This window comes from Ranitomeya variabilis, chromosome 1, assembly GCF_051348905.1.
Source record: "Ranitomeya variabilis isolate aRanVar5 chromosome 1, aRanVar5.hap1, whole genome shotgun sequence".
Classification (NCBI taxonomy): Eukaryota; Metazoa; Chordata; class Amphibia; order Anura; family Dendrobatidae; genus Ranitomeya; species Ranitomeya variabilis.
Window position 1 is genome coordinate 353,727,272 of NC_135232.1, and position 18,955 is coordinate 353,746,226.

The 18,955-nt window shown below is 41.8% G+C and overlaps 1 protein-coding gene across 1 annotated transcript; it reads left to right on the forward strand.

Moving 5' to 3' along the window:
* Positions 1-866: 866 nt before the first annotated feature.
* NXNL2 (nucleoredoxin like 2) lies at positions 867-10,640 on the forward strand. Its single transcript, XM_077280932.1, has 2 exons — positions 867-1,313; positions 10,282-10,640. Exons 1-2 carry the CDS (start codon positions 1,015-1,017, stop codon positions 10,451-10,453), a joined length of 471 nt encoding a protein of 156 aa, XP_077137047.1. The 5' UTR covers positions 867-1,014; the 3' UTR covers positions 10,454-10,640.
* Positions 10,641-18,955: the final 8,315 nt, after the last annotated feature.

Below are 18,955 nucleotides of genomic sequence, written 5' to 3' on the forward strand. Positions count from 1 at the left end.
TTGAACAGTCATTCTGTGCTGACAGACTCCATATAAAAAGCGTGAAGATTTTGAGAACAATGGAAAAGCAGTCATTCTATAGCAAAATCTCACCTGGATAAGCACTGAATTGGAAAGATACATCAGGTGGTTCAGGGTATGCTGGTACACTGAGATGACACTCATCATCTGTGAGGTATCAATGGAATACAAAGCTGCAGGTGTAGAGTTTAGTGACAGGGAATCTGTCAGAAAAATCTTTCTGGTTTCTGGTGACCTGATAGGTAAAATCCTATGAGCTCTTGAAATTCTTTGTAGAGATCTGAATTTGAAATAGAAAACTATTTCTCTGCATTCAACCTAAATTTTGAGCTGCTACTTCTGCATCTTGCAATATTTCTCTACAGCATCATTTTGGGACACATCTGTTATGCAAAAAAATGACAATTTTTACTATGTGGACACCTGGGAAACATATAAATTGTGTAGTTGTTATCCCTTTCCAATAGGGGGCAGCAATGTTCAAGAATGAGATAGATCTGAGCTCCAAATGCGAGGCGGAGCCTGGCGTTATGTAATCTCTCAATAACCTTCCAATGTTAAATGGTGCAAATGAAAAGATAAGCAAGGCGATATATGTAAGTATGAAGGTACAGACAATAAATATCTTAGAATGAGAATTAATTTGACCTAGTCCTGGCTCATTACTCGGAGAACTGACTACGTTGTGTATAGGGTTAATTGTCCTCTTCTGGAGGTCAGTTTAGTTTCTTTGTTTTGAAGCTTTTATTGGCTGAAATAAGCAAAGTAATAACACCATAAAGTAGAAAACTAATAACTACTGTCTGACACTTTCCTAATACAGCTTTGTGGCAGCTGAAGAACAGATGGCAGCAGACAATGTGCAGCACAGGGCAACATCGGAATGGGATTAAAAGGAATTAGAAGAAAGGAGCACTTATATATCAGTGCAGAGCGGTAGGAATCACTACTCCCAATAACCAACTCCATTGTTATCCTATACATATATTTCAAATGGATATATTCACTGGACATATCCTGGTGAACAAGGATGGGGAGAAGGTGGACCCTGAGGAGGCTTTGCAAAATAAAATAGTGGGTTTATATTTCTCTGCCGGTTGGTGTTCTCCCTGCAGGGACTTTACCCCGATATTGTGTGACTTTTACACCGAGCTGGTGGAAGAAGCGAACCAACCAGCGCAGTTTGAAATTGTTTTTATCTCTTCGGATAAAAGTGCAGAAGACATGGTGGAATACATGCATCAAATGCATGGGGACTGGTTGGCATTACCTTGGCACAATCCATACAAACAGTAAGTATTTCCGGGGTCCTATGTGGAGGTGGCTTTATTTACAAGCTCAGGTGATTGTGTGTTTCATTCACTGTGTCGTTAGTATTGTTGTTTTTGTTTCCAGTGTCTGACGTTTGCATAAAAAAATAATCTATTCTATGTAATAAATACAATTTTAAACCCCAGAGACAAAAATAAAAATATATTTCAGTATAAACCATAGGCCTGTTAACTATATATCTATTTGAAGAACATCCTCAATAGAGGAGAAAAAAAGGACGGAAAGAATAAAGTTAAACATGATAAATTATTAAAAATGTATTTGTTCAACTTTAAGTTTTAATCATTTTAATTGAAAATTAGAACTTGTGTTTGTATTTAGTCCCAATAGTCTTTACTTGCTATACAGCCCACTTATTCTGTGTTAGCTACCATATACACACATACTTCAGGCCTTCAGACATCACAAGAGTAACCTACAAACCTCACAGAACTGCCAGTACCCATGATTTAAAGGGGTTGTTAAATGTCTGAAGAAAAGTCTGCAGTCACCCTGCTGGATCATGACTTTCACAATTTCGCTACTATCCCCGTGCAAGTGTGCTGTCATATATGCACAGATACACACATTAAATACAGGGAGCAAGTCCTGACTCTGAGTATGCCTGTGTATAGGCATACACATAACCAATCAATATGCGCACATATACTGTCTATGCTGTTTCTGGGGGTGGCAGGAAAAAAGTAAAAGGAATAACTCTTCACATAGGTCCTTTTACACGCCAATAAATGAGCACTAATGTAAGAAGTCTCATAGGCTCTTCTTTACATTATCTTACATGGTACAAAAAATCAAGAGAGGTTTGTATAAGCGATTTTACCATAGGAAACACTGGGAAACTCTGAGGCCATGATTGATGTAATCACCCAAATTTACTGTAACTTAAACATGGCCAAATGTCTCTATGTAGCCTCGACCTGACATCATAAAATTGCCTTTTAAGCTAAACCAGGCTCCTGTAGGTAATTACGTGATTATTTTGAGTGTAGAGAGTTATAAAGTAAAAACTTTCCTCTGTGAGTGAAAAAAACATTACCCCGATGATGGCAGTACGGTATGATAGCCAAGTCATTGAGTCATGACATACAAAATATCCATTCCCTCAGATTGATGCCTTTGAAGCAGCCTCACCAAACTCACAGTGCACAACAGAGGCATCCTGAGCCCAAATCATGCTCGTGTACATGTATTTCAAAGACGTCAGAGCTGGCGTCACCTGGTGTCACCTAACAAAGTTTAGCTACAAAAATCATTTAATTATCATGTAATTGCCTGCAGGAGCCTAGGATTAGCTTATAGGCAATTTTCTGATGTCAGGATCCCTTTAAAGAGAAGCTTTCACTAGTTTGGGCATGTTAATCTGGCCCCCAAATAACCTTAAAGTTTTCCCATGCTGTATGTTAATTCTGGTGGTCCGGTCCGAGAGGTGTTCATTCTGTTGCTTGCTGTCTTCCTACTTTGATTGACATGGATGATGCCTCCTGCATCATCCACATAGCCAGGCAAAATCCCACGCCTGCGCAGAGAAATCACTGGCTCACACCTGCACACTATACCCTGCCCTACTTTATTATGGATGCCTCTCGGACCAGACCTTCAGCATTAACATACAGCACAGGAGAACTTTAAAAGGTTTTTAGTGGGTGGTCTCAGGCGGTAGATCCAGGGCGCCAATAGTGGAAAAAATAGGACGCAGAACTGCTGAGCAGATAAAGAGACCTGCTGATCAGGACTGTGGAGACAAGCTAGGCTGTGATGAAGTAGGGTGAAACAGTGTGCTTCACCGGCCCTGGAGTAGACTACAGTGGAAGGAAACGATGTGTCTGAAAATGCTTTTCACTGAGAAGGAAACGTCCATAAGACTTTGTACCTGCTATTATTTCTACATAAGCTTTACCCTGTTATCGTTCAGTAAAAACTGTTTTAGGACAGGAGTCTCCTTTATTGAACTTTGAAACCAACGGTGCTGGCCAGTCAACACCACCAGCGCAAGGCCCAAGGCACCAACACCAACACCTAGCCAGGACCCACTCTTACATGTAGCTTGCTGGGGTGTCACAAGAGAAGACCAGTGCCTCTCCCGTGGCTACCGCCCCGCGCCTTGCTACACAAAGGCAAAAAGAACACAACTCCAGAGAAGTTGAAAACTGGCTTTCTCCTGTGTGAGACATGTAATGATAAAGAGCCCTTCTCTCAGCCCTGATCTCTGCAGATACAGTTTAGGTGTATAATATACTGAAACAGTAATCGAAAGGCACAATAAATATTTTGAGGCCGAGAGCATGTTAAGGTATAGCTCTCCCAGTATACAATCAATTAGAAGCAAGCTAAGTGAACAGAAACAGCCTTATAGTCCAAGTAGACAAATAGCGAAAAATCTTTATTGAGTAAAACAGGTAAAAGGCATAGCGGGAGTTATTGTGCAACAAAGCAACACATAGACAAGGGCCATGGGGATTGGTATTATATAATGTATAATGGGGTAAACCACCATGGATAATCATAGATCAAATTGGGTTACCGCGCACCATATCAATCAGGAAGAGAAAATATATATATATAACAGGCATGGACCTGGTATTGCTTATTCAATTAATGGTAGAAGATTGAAGGTGAACATACCACAGATCCAAGATTCCAAGCTGCAGGCCGTCCACAGCCCACCCTGGCATTTCAGAAATTCCTTCCTCAGGGGGCATGTCTAAGTTCCATGGTCGCGGAAATATATAGTGGCCACAACAGGAAATAGGGCAGTGCCACCATAGAAACAAATACGCCGGTTCTAACACTCACCGCCCGGTCAACCAGCACAGAAGAGCGTGGGGCCCCAAGTGATCAAGTGCCAGGTGCACAGCGGGAGCAGAAATGACAATGTGTAAAAATAGTGAGGCGGCGCATGTGCAAAAAGATAATGAAGCGGCACAGACCTGTTTGTTGTGGGCAAAACTGTGGGCAAAACTAAGGGCAAACAAAATACAATTTTGTGTCCAGCCCTATCTGCAACTAAGCATAGAACATACCATTGTGGATAAATATCTGAGGTGCCTGCACATGTTTGACCGAAATAAAGGTAACACAGCTTATAAGCCCTATATATTGCGGACTCATTGATTGCCCCTATATACTTGTACAGCACCAGACCTATATTGACAATCATTATGGCAGGAGGATAAGAATATCAACAGACATACTGCATAATTATTATTATTAGCTGTTATCATAGCATAATGGAATATATAAATCACTCTTGCATGCAAATAACAATATTGAGTTCACAAATATATAGAGCATAAATACAGATATAGAGCAAAACAGAGATCCACAGGCAGGATATGTTATGTCCTCATGATGTAATTCACAGAATGACAGCATCTTCTTACTTTTTCATACGCCAAGCACCATCAGGCATCCAAAAACAGTAGTACTGCATAAAAATACAAAAAAGGAAAATATTTTTAAGCCAAATAAAAACAAATATATGCTGCAATTGTGGCACAACGTGGTGCACAGCAAATGGGCAATCACAAAAATGGGACAAAGGAAAGGTTCTCGTTCAAGCCATGAGGCTGGACTGTCCATAAAGTCCAGATCCAGTGTGACTCCAACCTACCTAAACGTTTGGCCAATTCCCCCCCCCCCCGTACCCTCAACAGCAAACCATCACATGGGTGGAATAACTTGAAGTGGCGCGGGATCGTTTTTAGGGTGGAAGTGTCTGTGTGAGTAGAGGCTGACTGGATGCCCAACACGTGTTCCCTAACACGGACCTTTAGTTGGCATGTTATTAAGCCAACATATATTAGTCCACATGGACATGTAGCATGGTATATAACATATCTCGTAGTGCATGTGATATGTTTTTTAATCTCAAAGGTTTTTTTACTACTAGAGTCAGAGAAGGAAACACAATGGTCAATGTTGGGACAGGCAATGCATCTACTACACGGAACTCAACCACCCCTGGCAGAATAATTATCCAAAAATGTGGTCAAATGGGGTCCAGTATAATGACTACGGGAGAGGTGAGCTTTTAAATTCTTAGCACGTCTGAAGGTTATAGACGGTCTATCTGGGAGGAATTTACTAATAATGGGGTCTACCCTAAGGATAGGCCATGCTTTTTCTAGTGCCCCCTTACTCTACCGGATTGAGAGTCATATGTTGTGATAAATCTCACTTTACCATCGCCAAATTGTCTCGACTCAGGTCTAGTCCTATAGAGTAAATCCTGACGAGAGGCGTGTTTGGCCTTATTGTATGCTTTTTTGATTACCCTACCACTGTAACCACGTGCCAGAAAACGCACCCTCAATTCATCCGCCCTCTTTTCAAGTGGAGCATATGCGGCGTAGATGGAGAAATTGCCCAACTGGAATTGACCTAATCTTCTGATTAGGGTAACTAGACGAGGCATGGAGTAGTGTGTTAGTAGCTGTCATTTTCCTATATATATCTGTCTGTCTGTACAATACCTAAGGAATCTTTTGAGAGTCACATCTAGAAAATCTATTTTATTCTCACTCCATATAGATGTGAGATGGATGTTGAGGTCGTTGCTGTTCAAGGTAGAAAGGAATTGCGCAAGGTCGGTGGATGTGCCCTGCCAGACGAAGAAGGTATCGTCAATGTACCACATCCAGAGGGGGATGTGGTCTATTGATGCCTGTTTGCCTGACAGGAAGAGGTCCCTCTCCCACAGCCCCAGGAAAAGACAAGCATAGGAAGGCACAAAGGCCACTCCCATGGCCGTCCACTGGAGCTGCAGGTAAAAGGACCCCTTGAAAACAAAAAAATTGTGAGTGAGGGTGAACTCCAGTAGCTCCAGCAGAAGCTCCCTCACACCGCAAGATAATGTTGATGTACCAAGAAAATATCTCACAGCGGAGATGCCATTATGATGTTTAATGTTGGTATAGAGGGACTCAACATCCGCTGAAACCAGTAAAGTATCACCCCCTAGACACAATCCATCGGCATTGCGCAACAGTTCCCCAGTATCTTTGAGGAAGGAAGGAAGATTGACAACCAAGGGTTAGAGGTGGAAGTCGATCCATTTGTTAACATGCTCCAGGAAGTTACCTCGACCTGAGATTATTGTACTTCCAGGTGTTGACGTGATGCTCTTGTGGATCTTGGGAAGGAGGTATAGAGTTGCAATGGTGGGCTCAGATACCACCAGTGCAGAAGCCAGGTCCTTGGTGATAATGTCATCCTGCACAGCCCGTTTAATAATAGTATCCAATTGGGCACAGTACGCAGAGAGAGGATTATATGTCAGCTTCTAATAACACGTTGCGTTATTCAATTGCCGATAAGCCTCCCTCTCGTACATAGTTGTGGGCCGCAGGACGACATTACCACCCTTGCCGGCTGGCTTGAGCACCACATCCGATAAATTGCCAAAAAAGTTTAACCTATCCCTCTCTTCCCCTGACAAATTGTCACGTCATCAAGTTATACTAGTTAAATAAATATTGCGAACAGAGGAAAAAATGAATTATATACACATTTAACATAGAATAATACAAAAAGATAAACTATTGAAATGTCACATACAAATTATATCAGATAAACAATAAAGAACAGACATTGAGGAAGATGTGGAGGATACATGAAGGTAGGCAAAAGAGGGAAAGTGTGAATCAAAGCCTGACAAAGGGACACAGGGAAAATGGTAAATACACAATATGGAGTCAGAGGCAGCAAGAGATCGATAGAGAGTAGTAAACAACATATACACTCACCGGCCACTTTATTAGGTACACCATGCTAGTAACGGGTTGGACCCCCTTTTGCCTTCAGAACTGCCTCAATTCTTCGTGGCATAGATTCAACAAGGTGCTGGAAGCATTCCTCAGAGATTTTGGTCCATATTGACATGATGGCATCACACAGTTGCCGCAGATTTGTCGGCTGCACATCCCAAAGATGCTCCATACAAGGCAGGATGGATCCATGCTTTCATGTTGTTTACGCCAAATTCTGACCCTACCATCCGAATGTCGCAGCAGAAATTGAGACTCATCAGACCAAGCAACGTTTTTCCAATCTTCTACTGTCCAATTTCGATGAGCTTGTACAAATTGTAGCCTCAGTTTCCTGTTCTTAGCTGAAAGGAGTGGTACCCGGTGTGGTCTTCTGCTGCTGTAGCCCATCTGCCTCAAAGTTCGACGCACTGTGCGTTCAGAGATGCTCTTAGGCCTACCTTGGTTGTAACGGGTGGCGATTTGAGTCACTGTTGCCTTTCTATCAGCTCGAACCAGTCTGCCCATTCTCCGCTGACCTCTGGCATCAACAAGGCATTTCCGCCCACAGAACTGCCGCTCACTGGATTTTTTTTCTTTTTCGGACCATTCTCTGTAAACCCTAGAGATGGTTGTGCGTGAAAATCCCAGTAGATCAGCAGTTTCTGAAATACTCAGACCAGCCCTTCTGGCACCAACAACCATGCCACGTTCAAAGGCACTCAAATCACCTTTCTTCCCCATACTGATGCTCGGTTTGAACTGCAGGAGATTGTCTTGACCATGTCTACATGCCTAAATGCACTGAGTTGCCGCCATGTGATTGGCTGATTAGAAATTAAGTGTTAACAAGAAGTTGGACAGGTGTACCTAATAAAGTGGCCAGTGAGTGTATGTCATAAATACCAAAACCATGTGCTGCAATAGTAAGTAAATCCTGCTTACCCATGATTAGTCACGACTCCCTCAGCCCTCTCTGCTGCCCCTGACACGCGTTTGGCGTTCCTGCTTTTTCAAAGTGGGGTGTCTGATTGCAAACAACTTTATATCTTCTCTCGGGTCAATCAGAATGGGGAAAGGGGGAGTAGTGACTTCTGTGAACTTAAAGCTGTAATTTCCCACCTACCTGCCCGTTCCCACCACCATGACTGCCCTAAATGAGTTCTGGTAGTGTTTGTATACACAGTCAGCTCTGCTATTTTCTACACAATAGTCTACACAGTAGAGATCAGGGCTGAGAAAAAAAGAGTTGCTTATCTTTACATACAGTGGCATACTGTCAAAATCATGAGCCGCAGTGCAAAATTTACAACGGGGCCCCCAACTATCACTGGTCTTTAATTGTACTGATTTTCTCATATCATACTTGCACATACTATAGTTACGCACCTGGTTACATGTCTCACACAAGAGAAATCCAGTTCTAAGTTATTCAGGAGATGTGCTCTATATGCCTCTAGAGACTAATCTCTGAGAATGGTCACTTGGACTTATCATACAACCAAAACTATATAATCTAATATCTTTGCAATGCAAAGGAGAAATTAAAAAATAAAACATATGTGTTGCATCCACTATCTCATGATAGAACTAGTTTAACATGCTAAATCTGGTGAAAGGTCCTCTTTAAAGGCTGGCCGTTGAACATGTGACTTGTCCAAGGCGCATGTCACGACTCAGCTGTCAGGTGATCCAAGACCATAGGGTGTGCCCTCGCTCACTCTATCCCCCAGCATACTTCTGAAGGTGAAGATGCTGTGGCCACCACCCTTACCTTATCTCCTGAATCAGCCCTCCATCTGTTCTCTTCCCCACCCAGGGAAAAGGGCTGCTGCCATACATCGCAGTACACCAACCCGACAAACAAGGCAACATAAACAAGGGTAACTGTAAATAGCTGGCATACAAATATTCACTGACAAATAACAGAGAAATGCACCGGGGAGTGGAGGACGGGGAAAAACAAAGTAAGAAGAGGGAAGGGAATTGTCACACAAACCCACACAACAGTCACAGATAACTCCTCCAAACTTCTTCTCATATAAACACCTCTCCTCCAAGCCATGCAGCATAAGCTAGCTCTGACATGGGCTTCAATCAGGACCCAGATTATAAAGCAGATGGGAGTGGCTAACCAAATTCAGCTGAGAGCTGAGACTCCTAGCGCTCCCAACATGGCCGATTTACCACTGTTCTGTCAAAAGAAATTAACACCATTTAAAAAGAAGGAGAAGTGCTTCTTTTCAGCGCTGGAGTAGGAGCAATCAGTCGCTGTGGTTTTCTGGCTCCTCTCTGCTGCAGTAACCCCATGACAGTGCTGGTCCTCAGCAACTTTCCATGTGTGATTCCCCTCAATTGACAGGTCTCTCTCTACACATTTTGTATATGGAGAGGCCAATCACTCATGAGCAGTAACAAACAGCTCCCTTCAAAATCCTGATGACTGGATGTGAGTGGCTGCAGGTAGAATATAATTTAATTTTCTCCCTGTAGCTATTGCTACAGTAAGCCAGCGATGCATGATTTCATGATTTCATCTGAAGGTGACAAGCTCCCTTGATATTTATACATATTGAAATGTTATTTTTATTCCAGGAAAATATCCAATTCAAATCTAACCATTTGCTTTCCTGATGGGATTTGCATACCGTAATTATAATTTAGAGGGTCATGAGGACAATAACTACCGGTATATAGTCCCTCATTGAACAGGTGCAGTGGCATGCTGAGACTGCCTTAGGTCCCTGTCCTGGGGTTATAAATATCATTACTATGAAGATTATTGAACGACCTCCATGAGTGCCAACATTTATCAGTAGAATAGGTCCTTCTCATATGAATAACCAATGGCTAAGTGCATCAGCTTGCTGTAATAAAAAGACATAGGGAAAAAAAATAAAAAATTATCAAAACATTTTTTGAAGTACAGTAGATTATTAGATCTGGTAGAACAGTTGCAGTTATCAAACACGCTGAACAATGATTTCTTTTCCGTGACTATCAAAAAAGGTTGGAAACATTTAAGTTGTACCTTTTGTAAATACAATTCATTAGTGATTTATTTTTTAATATCCTTTCTGTTGGAACTTAGGTTAATTTCTGTTATACTGTATAAGAAGAGGACCTTAACTCTTGTGAATAGTTTTATACAAGTCATTTGGAATCTCTTCTGTTTTATTGACAGTGAGCTGAAAAACAAGTACAAGATTACAGCTATACCAAAACTTGTCATTGTCAAACAAAATGGAGAGGTAATTACAGACAAAGGGAGAAAGCAGATACGAGACAGAGGACTTGCCTGCATTCGGACATGGCTTGAAGTAGGCGACATCTTTCAGAACTTCACTGGCAAATAAGTCAAATAGACATTTTATTTATTTTAAAAAATGGATTATAAATGAATTCAGGTATGTTCTCGAGCCTTTTTTATCCAAATAATATCTGATATGTTTTCTATGTATTAGATGACAACTGATTTGGCTCTACAGAATTGTATATACTGTAAAATGTACCTTGTTGGATCTCAGGACACTTAATTTTCAAATAATTAAACTTGTAAAATTTATAATCATTGTATTATGTGTAAACATTAATTTATGTTATGAAATAAAGATTTATATTTTATGTGAATTTGTTTTTTCAGCAAATGTGTGATTCACAAAAGTCAAATAGATACTAAATAGAATACTTATGTGTGAGAATTCCAAAATAAGAATACATGGTCGTCTGCTGGTGACAATTAATATTAGTTTTTTTGTATGTTATTAAGACTCCGTTATGATGATGTTTGGCTATTCTGTTTTTGCTACTGAATCTGAGAGCAGAATAATGTAGGGTTAGAGAGCCTGATTCTAGTGATGCATCACTTTATGAGCTGCTTGTTGTAGTTTAAATAAAATCAATGTTTTATCAGCAAGAGATTATCACTAGAGGACTAGCTGTGTCAGGCAATGTAATCATTCTGCTCTGTGTAACACTGCCCCCCCCCCAGTGATTTGCAGCTTGCTGCAAAAAAACAAACAAACAAAAAGCTACTAATCAGTGATGTGTGTGGGGTTATATACAGAGCTCAGCATTAGAAAACTACTAGATCTGCAACAGAGAAAAAGGTGATTTCATCAAAACTGCAGCAAGCAGATCAGTAATTGACACATCCCTGGAATCAGTGGCTCTGTTCCTACATAATGCTGCCCTTGGATTACATGGTAAAAAACTGGTGACTGATTCCCTCTAATGTTGAAAATGGATCCATTGCATAACTGATGCAAATGGAAGCAGAAGGCCCTCATTGATTATTATTGTGTCCGTCTGGATTCTGTTATATGTCAGTTTTTAGAACAAATTAAAATGGTTTGCATGACAGTATTTTCCTGCTGGTTTTAAAGGGAACCTGTCACCCCCCAGGCGTTTTTAACTAAAAGAGCCACCTTGTGCAGCACTAATGCTGCATTCTGTTAACGTCCCCGGAGCTTGTGCTGTAAGTTCCCATCATGTGATGGGAGTCGAAGGGCATCGCAAACTGTGCATGCCCGAAAAAAAACCTTACAGCTCAGGCGCTGGGGATGTAAATGAATAAATACAAAAAAGTTATTTCAGCTCACCCATTAGAAGTTGAATCGCTGTGGTGGTATCATCCGAGCACGGAAATGACATCTCTGCCAAGACGTAGAAAATTTGAGAAGAAAAATGTAGGAATCCAGCTCTAGGATGTAAAATATCAAAAAATCCTTTATTGAAACATTCAAGCACTTCAGAACTAAGAAGACTAAGAACACAGCAGTTGTTCAAAACACATTCAGTTGTTCATGGCTGCTCCCTAACTATCTTGCTGGTCATTTGTAAGCACTTGTTTCAATTTTTAATGTTTGAATAAAGGATTTTTTGATATTTTACATCCTGGAGCTGGATTCCTACATTTATCTTCTCGGACATAAATGAATGCAGAGGAAGCAGCACCCGGCGCACGGAGGGAATGATTGGGAAAAGACATGCCCCCCCGGACAGACTACAGATATGGTGGTCAAATTATAAAAATGAATATTTCAGCGTTGGAAGGGACCCCAAATAAAAGAGCCACCTTGACAGAATGCAGCATTAGTGCTGCACAAGATGGCTCTTTTAGTTAAAAACGCCTGGGGGGCGTGACAGGTTCCCTTTAAAAAAACGCATAACAAAACCTATGCTTCCATTTACATTACTCCCTCTTAACAAACTCTCTCTCTCCAATCTGTCCTGAATGCTGCAGCCAGGATCATATTCCTCACCAATCGTTACACCGATGCCTCTACCTTGTGCCAGTCATTGCACTGGTTACCCATCCACTCCAGAATCCAGTACAAACTTATTACCCTCACCAGGTTACGGACTGGGGCTAAAATTCAGTCCTGGCATTTGAGATCACACAGGCCCATGTTGTCCCCGTTACCATGAACCAGATGAGCTATATTACTAATATTACCCTGGATGGAGGAAAGGAAGATTTTCTACAGAACCAATATTTCTAATGATACCCATGGCCTACTGGGGTAAGTGACTGAGTCATCCACTTTGTGCCCCATCACAACTCTTAACAGCATGGGTATCTTGAGAACACCGATTCTGTTAACAACATAGCAGACAAGGCAGCCCATGACCAGACAGGCACTTCTGGCATTTGCCAGAAATGCCAGATGGCCAGTCCGGCCCTGACCCTCACCCACAAAGCATTCCATGGCTCAGCACGATGCTACACCTCCTCCTTCAACTCAATCTACCACCCTACCTGTGCTCTCTGTTCTGCTAATGACCTGAGGTTAGCATCCTCAATAATTAGAACCTCCTACTCCCTGACTGTTATATACTTAGGCTGATAACCGGTTCATGCAGCGTTACATGAACACCCGATTTTTAAACTATGGCTGGTCCGAACAACAGATCCAATTGTTACCATCCACCTTTCATGTATCCCCTTTTCCTCATAGTTTGTAAGCTTGCGAGCAGGGCCCTCAGTCCTCCTGGTATCTGTTTTGATCTATGTGTTTGTTATGCTGTAATGTTGCGGAGCGCCCCCACACCGCCGCAGGGCCGAGGGGTACCCGGAGCCGGGCCTCTGGGATCTCAGTCCTGGGGTTGTCACGGTGGCTAGACCCGGTCCATGGCCCTGTCTGTCAGTGGGGGACGTCCGGTGCAATAAGTGGTGATAATGGTGGTGTAGCGGTGCAGTCGTGGGGTGCAGGTCGCGGTAAATAACGAGGACACCAGGTTGCAGTCTCTTTACCTCTTTACTGGAGATCTCTGAGTCCTCAGTCCAGAGCACGGTTCACCAGGCTGCGCAAGTCCGGCCGGTCCAATGGCACCTCCAGAGTTCTCTTCACAGGTGGAAATCAGTGCCTTCCTTCTTAGCGCTGTGTGTTGTAGTCCTTCCCTGCTGTGCTCACGGAAAGTACCCCACAACTGTTGTGTCTGTTTCTTAAGTTCCCTCACAACTCGATTAGATGTTCTTCTCTTATTCCGTCCCTCCCTGGTATTCAGGTTGGAATGGCACCCGTTTGTCAGGTAGGCCTGGAGTTCTTCCGGGACCCTAGAGACGCCCCTCTCCCGCAATTGCCCCCCAAGACTTCATAGGTGATATGTGGTAGACAGCCCGCCTGAGACTGACTGTCCTGCCGCTGTTTGGAGTATGGCTTAAAGCTGTATATTATTCCACTCCCTCGGCGTTCCGGCCACCGGTAATGCGCCTCAGCAAGGTGCTGCCTCTTTCAACAAAACCCCTGCTGGTATTCTCCGTCTGCTTGATCTCGTTTCTCACTCAGCACAATCTATCTCGCTTCTAGTCCTTTCTTGGGCACCGCCGCTATGCTGAGCAGGCACGGTCCCGTTACGTTCTTTCCAATGCCAAGCCTCTGCCAGGATCCCACCCCTGGCAGAGACCCTACTGTCTCTTCCTCCACAACACCCTCTCTCACTAGGTGTTGCTTCGTTCAATCCAGTCAGCGTTCTCCCTAACTTCCTGCCTGACCCCCAGTTTACCCACTATGGTGGGGAGTGGCCTAATGAATAGCACCCTTAGCTCCCCCCGGAGGCCCTGCTGTGAAACATATTGGTGTCTGTGATACCTGATCAGAGGAACTCCTTCAGTGCCATCGAACGCACCATGGCTCCCGTTAGTGGCGAAGCCACAGTACTGCAACGACCAGGACTCTGGGGCGCTGCAATGTCTATTGTCTGTACAAGTCCCCTCTAAAATGTTAAGTGCTGCGGAATATGTTGGTGCTATAGAAGTAAAATTATTATTATTACATCAGTTATGCAATAGGTCTGTTTGTAACATTAAAGAGGTTCTACAAGAATTTAGTAAAAGAACCCTTTGTGTAATTCAAACAGCAGCCTATCAGGACAGGTTGCAATCTGAAAACACACAGCTCCCATCACCTGTATCTCAACTGACAGAGAAGCTGTAACATGGGCACACATAATGGATAGCTATCGGAGAAAGTCTGTGACAGGAGAAGAAATAAATCTTCTCGTTGGCTGACTGAGCACAAAGGATTTCTTTCTCCAGCTTCAGGTAACTGAGGAGAAGATTTATTACATTCCTGGAGAACTCTTAATTCCATTTGTTTGTTCCTCAAAACAGAACAAACAAAATGAATGTCTAAACCCAAGTTTGAATATAGCCTTAAACAGAGATCTTACTTATATATTATTTGTCTCTTGTTGACATCATTGTCTGCAGAGCTGCTGTTGGAGAACTATGTTAACGCACTGGTGAAACTTTTTCAAGAGAGGAACATAGACATTATAATTTTGAATTGCTATCCCTGCAAAAATCTCCTCACTTTAGCTATCATTACACCAACAAGACACTTCAAGCCCAATTCATCATTTGTAATTTTTTTTAAAACAATTTTCTGCTTTTTTGTTTTATCATATTTTAGGACTTTTTTTTCTGACTGTTTTGTGCCTTTTTTAGTGCAAAAAGTCACATGTTCAGCTAAAATATTGCAAAACTTGCACCACATCTTCAGGAAGATAACAGGAGTAAATTTGCACCCAATTTTGCTACTTTTCAAAATGTTGCACGTGACGTACAGATGCATCTCACAAAATTAGATCATCAAAAATGTAATTTATTTCAGTTCTTCAATACAAAAAGTGAAACTCGTATATTAGATAGAGTCATTACAAACAGTGATCTATTTCAAGTGTTTATTTCTGTTAATGTTGAGGATTATGGCTTACAGATAGTGAAAACCCAAAAGTCATTATCTCAGTAAGTTAGAATACTTTATAACACCAGCTTGAAAAAATGATTTTAAAATCTGAAATGTTGTCCTACTGAAATGTATATTCAGTAAAAGCAGTTCCTGGGGCGGAGTGTGCGGCACCTTTGATAGTCATGGGTAAGAGGATTTACTTATTGTGATTTTAGTTGTGGTCTGATGTTCAGCTATTAGGTAAAAAAAACTCACTGCAGGTCATACTACATTTATGCTGACATGACCCCACCGGATTTCTGGATCCATTATTGCACTGTCACTTTATTCATATATGTGCTGGATCCATTATTGCACTGTCACTTTATCCTGATTCGTATGGAAACAAAAGTATTCTTTCCTCTTGCACTTGCTTCGTGGTGTTGCACTTTTGCTGCACCTGTTTTTCCCTTCTTTCAATTCTGTCACTGGGCAATCTTGCCAGTAATATGTATTGCACATTATTTGTTTTATTGTAATAAAATGTTGTGATAAATTGATTTTGGATGTATTACTGTATTTCCTAGCATGTTTACCCTTTCTCATATTGAATGCTTAACGCTTATGAAAAAAATATCCTGGCTTTATTTTTCACAAGTACCCTCACAAAGGTGTTATGTACAAATTCAATATATCTAACAATGTGTGGCATTTTCAGCTTTATTACACACTGCAACAGCAGACTCACAAAAATTAGCGATAAATAGTCACGTTTGCATATCTCTGCAGGCTTTGCGCCAGTCACACAACTGCTAGATAAAGATACGCTGTTTATTAAACAATAGAAAATTTGTAGGATGGTTCAGATTGGTCAATGGCACTCCTGTCTCTTTCCCTTGAGGAGGCTGCTTCCAAGTAAAATGAGTATTGTACATGTTCCTGACATGGGTTTCAGGCCTGACAGACTGACCACAATTCAGGCCCTTGCTTGCATTCACTGTATTCAGATTTAATTCTAATGGTTTTGGTGTCTGATAGAATCCAATTTACTGACATTTAGCATACAGCTCCCCCAACTACTGTGTTATATTCACCTTACAAGGGCTTCACCTGTTATGACAGTTGTTCCATTGGGATCCGGAGGCAAAAATGAACTGGGGAGCTTACAAAACACAGGTTTCATGGCACCAGCTGGCACTCTATTAATTGTCAGTGAGGGCCACATAATGACATGGCGGTGGATGTGGTGGTGGTGGCGCGCAAAGCCCAAAATTCAAATGGGCAAGTTTTCGCTGGCATTGTAAAGTGATGGAGAATATGTATTCCACCATTTTGCTAACTATTTGGCATGAGGGAGGGTCCTCCCAAATCTAGGAGTGAGAGCCCTCACAAATGTTAAAGGAAAAAATAAAGCCAAAATGCTCCATGTGAACATATGCTACAGGGAAGGTATTTTTTTTTTGCAATATATACATGTATTTATGAAGGAAACAATGTTTTTAGCATTTTTCTCTTTAAAAACATTTTTTGGTTTTGTAGGTCTTTTTAAAAATCCGTAAACCTGGCACAATAGTCTTACAACATTATTTCCAGATACCATATGTGAGTCAGAAAGGCATGCAGGCATCTTCTCCATGCTGTTCCCATTTAGTTTTAGCTCTTTCTCATCAATTTCAGCTTTTTTCTCATGCCCCCAGACGTGTTTGTTGGGTCCAGCAGAAAAATATTCGATGACTTGCATTGGATTAATTATTCGGTACGAATACACGGATATTAGAAATTATTTGTGCCGATTTTCCCAAATCTGAATATTTCACTATTCGATTATCTCTAAAAATAAACACTGCGTTTTAATATGAGATTATAAGCCTGACCTTGATGAACGCCTTCGGCCCAAACTCTGGCCACAGACAGTAATTCAGATAAGGGGCCAGGATGAGAACAGGGAATGGAAGTTCCTCTTATGAAGCTTAACCCCTTCACCCCCAAGGGTGGTTTGCACGTTAATGACCGGGCCAATTTTTACAATTCTGACCACTGTCCCTTTATGAGGCTATAACTCTGGAACGCTTTGACGGATCTTGGCGATTCTGACATTGTTTTCTCGTGACATATTGTACTTCATGTTAAAGGTAAAATTTATTCGATATAACTTGCGTTTATTTGTGAAAAAAATGGAAATTTGGCGAAAATTTTGAAAATTTTGCAATTTTCCAACTTTGAATTTTTGTGCCCTTAAATCACAGACATATGTCACGCAAAATACTTAATAAGTAACATTTCCCACATGTCTACTTTACATCAGTACAATTTTGGAACCAAAATTTTTTTTTGTGACGGAGTTATAAGGGTTAAAAGTTGACCAGCAATTTCTCATTTTTACAACACCATTTTTTTTTAGGGACCACATCTCATTTGAAGTCATTTTGAGGGGTCTATATGATAGAAAATACTCAAGTGTGACACCATTCTAAAAACTGCACCCCTCAAGGTGCTCAAAACCACATTCAAGAAGTTTATTAACCCTTCAGGTGTTTCACAGGAATTTTTGGAATGTTTAAATAAAAATGAACATTTAACTTTTTTTCACACAAAATTTATTTCAGCTCCAATTTGTTTTATTTTACCAAGGGTAACAGGAGAAAATGGACCCCCAAAGTTGTTGTCCAATTTGTCCTGAGTACGCTGATACCCCATATGTCGGGGGGAACCACTGTTTGGGCGCATGACAGAGCTCGGAAGGGAAGGAGCGCCATTTGGAATGCAGCCTTAAATGGATTGGTCTGCAGGCGTCACGTTGCATTTGCAGAGCCCCTGATGTACCCAAACAGTACAAACCCCCCACAAGTGACCCCATATTGGAAACTAGACCTCCCAAGGAACTTATCTAGATGTGTTGTGAGAACTTTGAACCCCCAAGTGTTTCACTACAGTTTATAATGCAGAGCCGTGAAAATAAAACATCTTTTTTTTCCCACAAAAATGATTTTTAGCCCCCCAAATTTTTATTTTCCTAAGGATAACAAGAGAACTTGGACCCCAGAAGTTGTTGTTCAATTTGTCCCGAGTACGCTGATAACACATATGTTGGGGTAAACCCCTTTTTGGGCGCACGGGAGAGCTCGGAAGGGAAGGAGCACTGTTTTACTTTTTCAACGCAGAATTGGCTGGAATTGAGATTGGACGCCATGTCGCGCTTGGAGAGCCCCTGATGTGCCTGGACAGTGGAAACCCCCCAATTCTACCTGAAACCCTAACCCAAACACACCCCTAACCCTAATCCCAATGGTAACCCTAACCACACCCCTAGCCCTGACACACCCATAATTCTAATCCCAACCCTAATCCAAACGTAAATGTAATCCAAACCCTAACCCTAACTTTAGCCCCAACCCTAACTTTAGCCCCAACCCTAACTTTACCTCCAACCCTAGCCCTAACCCTAACCCTACCCCTAACCCTAACCCTAAACGTGACTGAAATACGTGGCACTGAAATACGTGGCACTGAAATACGTGGCACTGAAATACGTGGCACTGAAATACGTGATACGTGGCACTTAAATACGTGGCACTGAAACACGTGGCACTGAAATACGTGGCACTGAAATACGTGGCACTGAAATACGTGGCACTGAAATACGTGATACGTGGCACTTAAATACGTGGCACTGAAACACGTGGC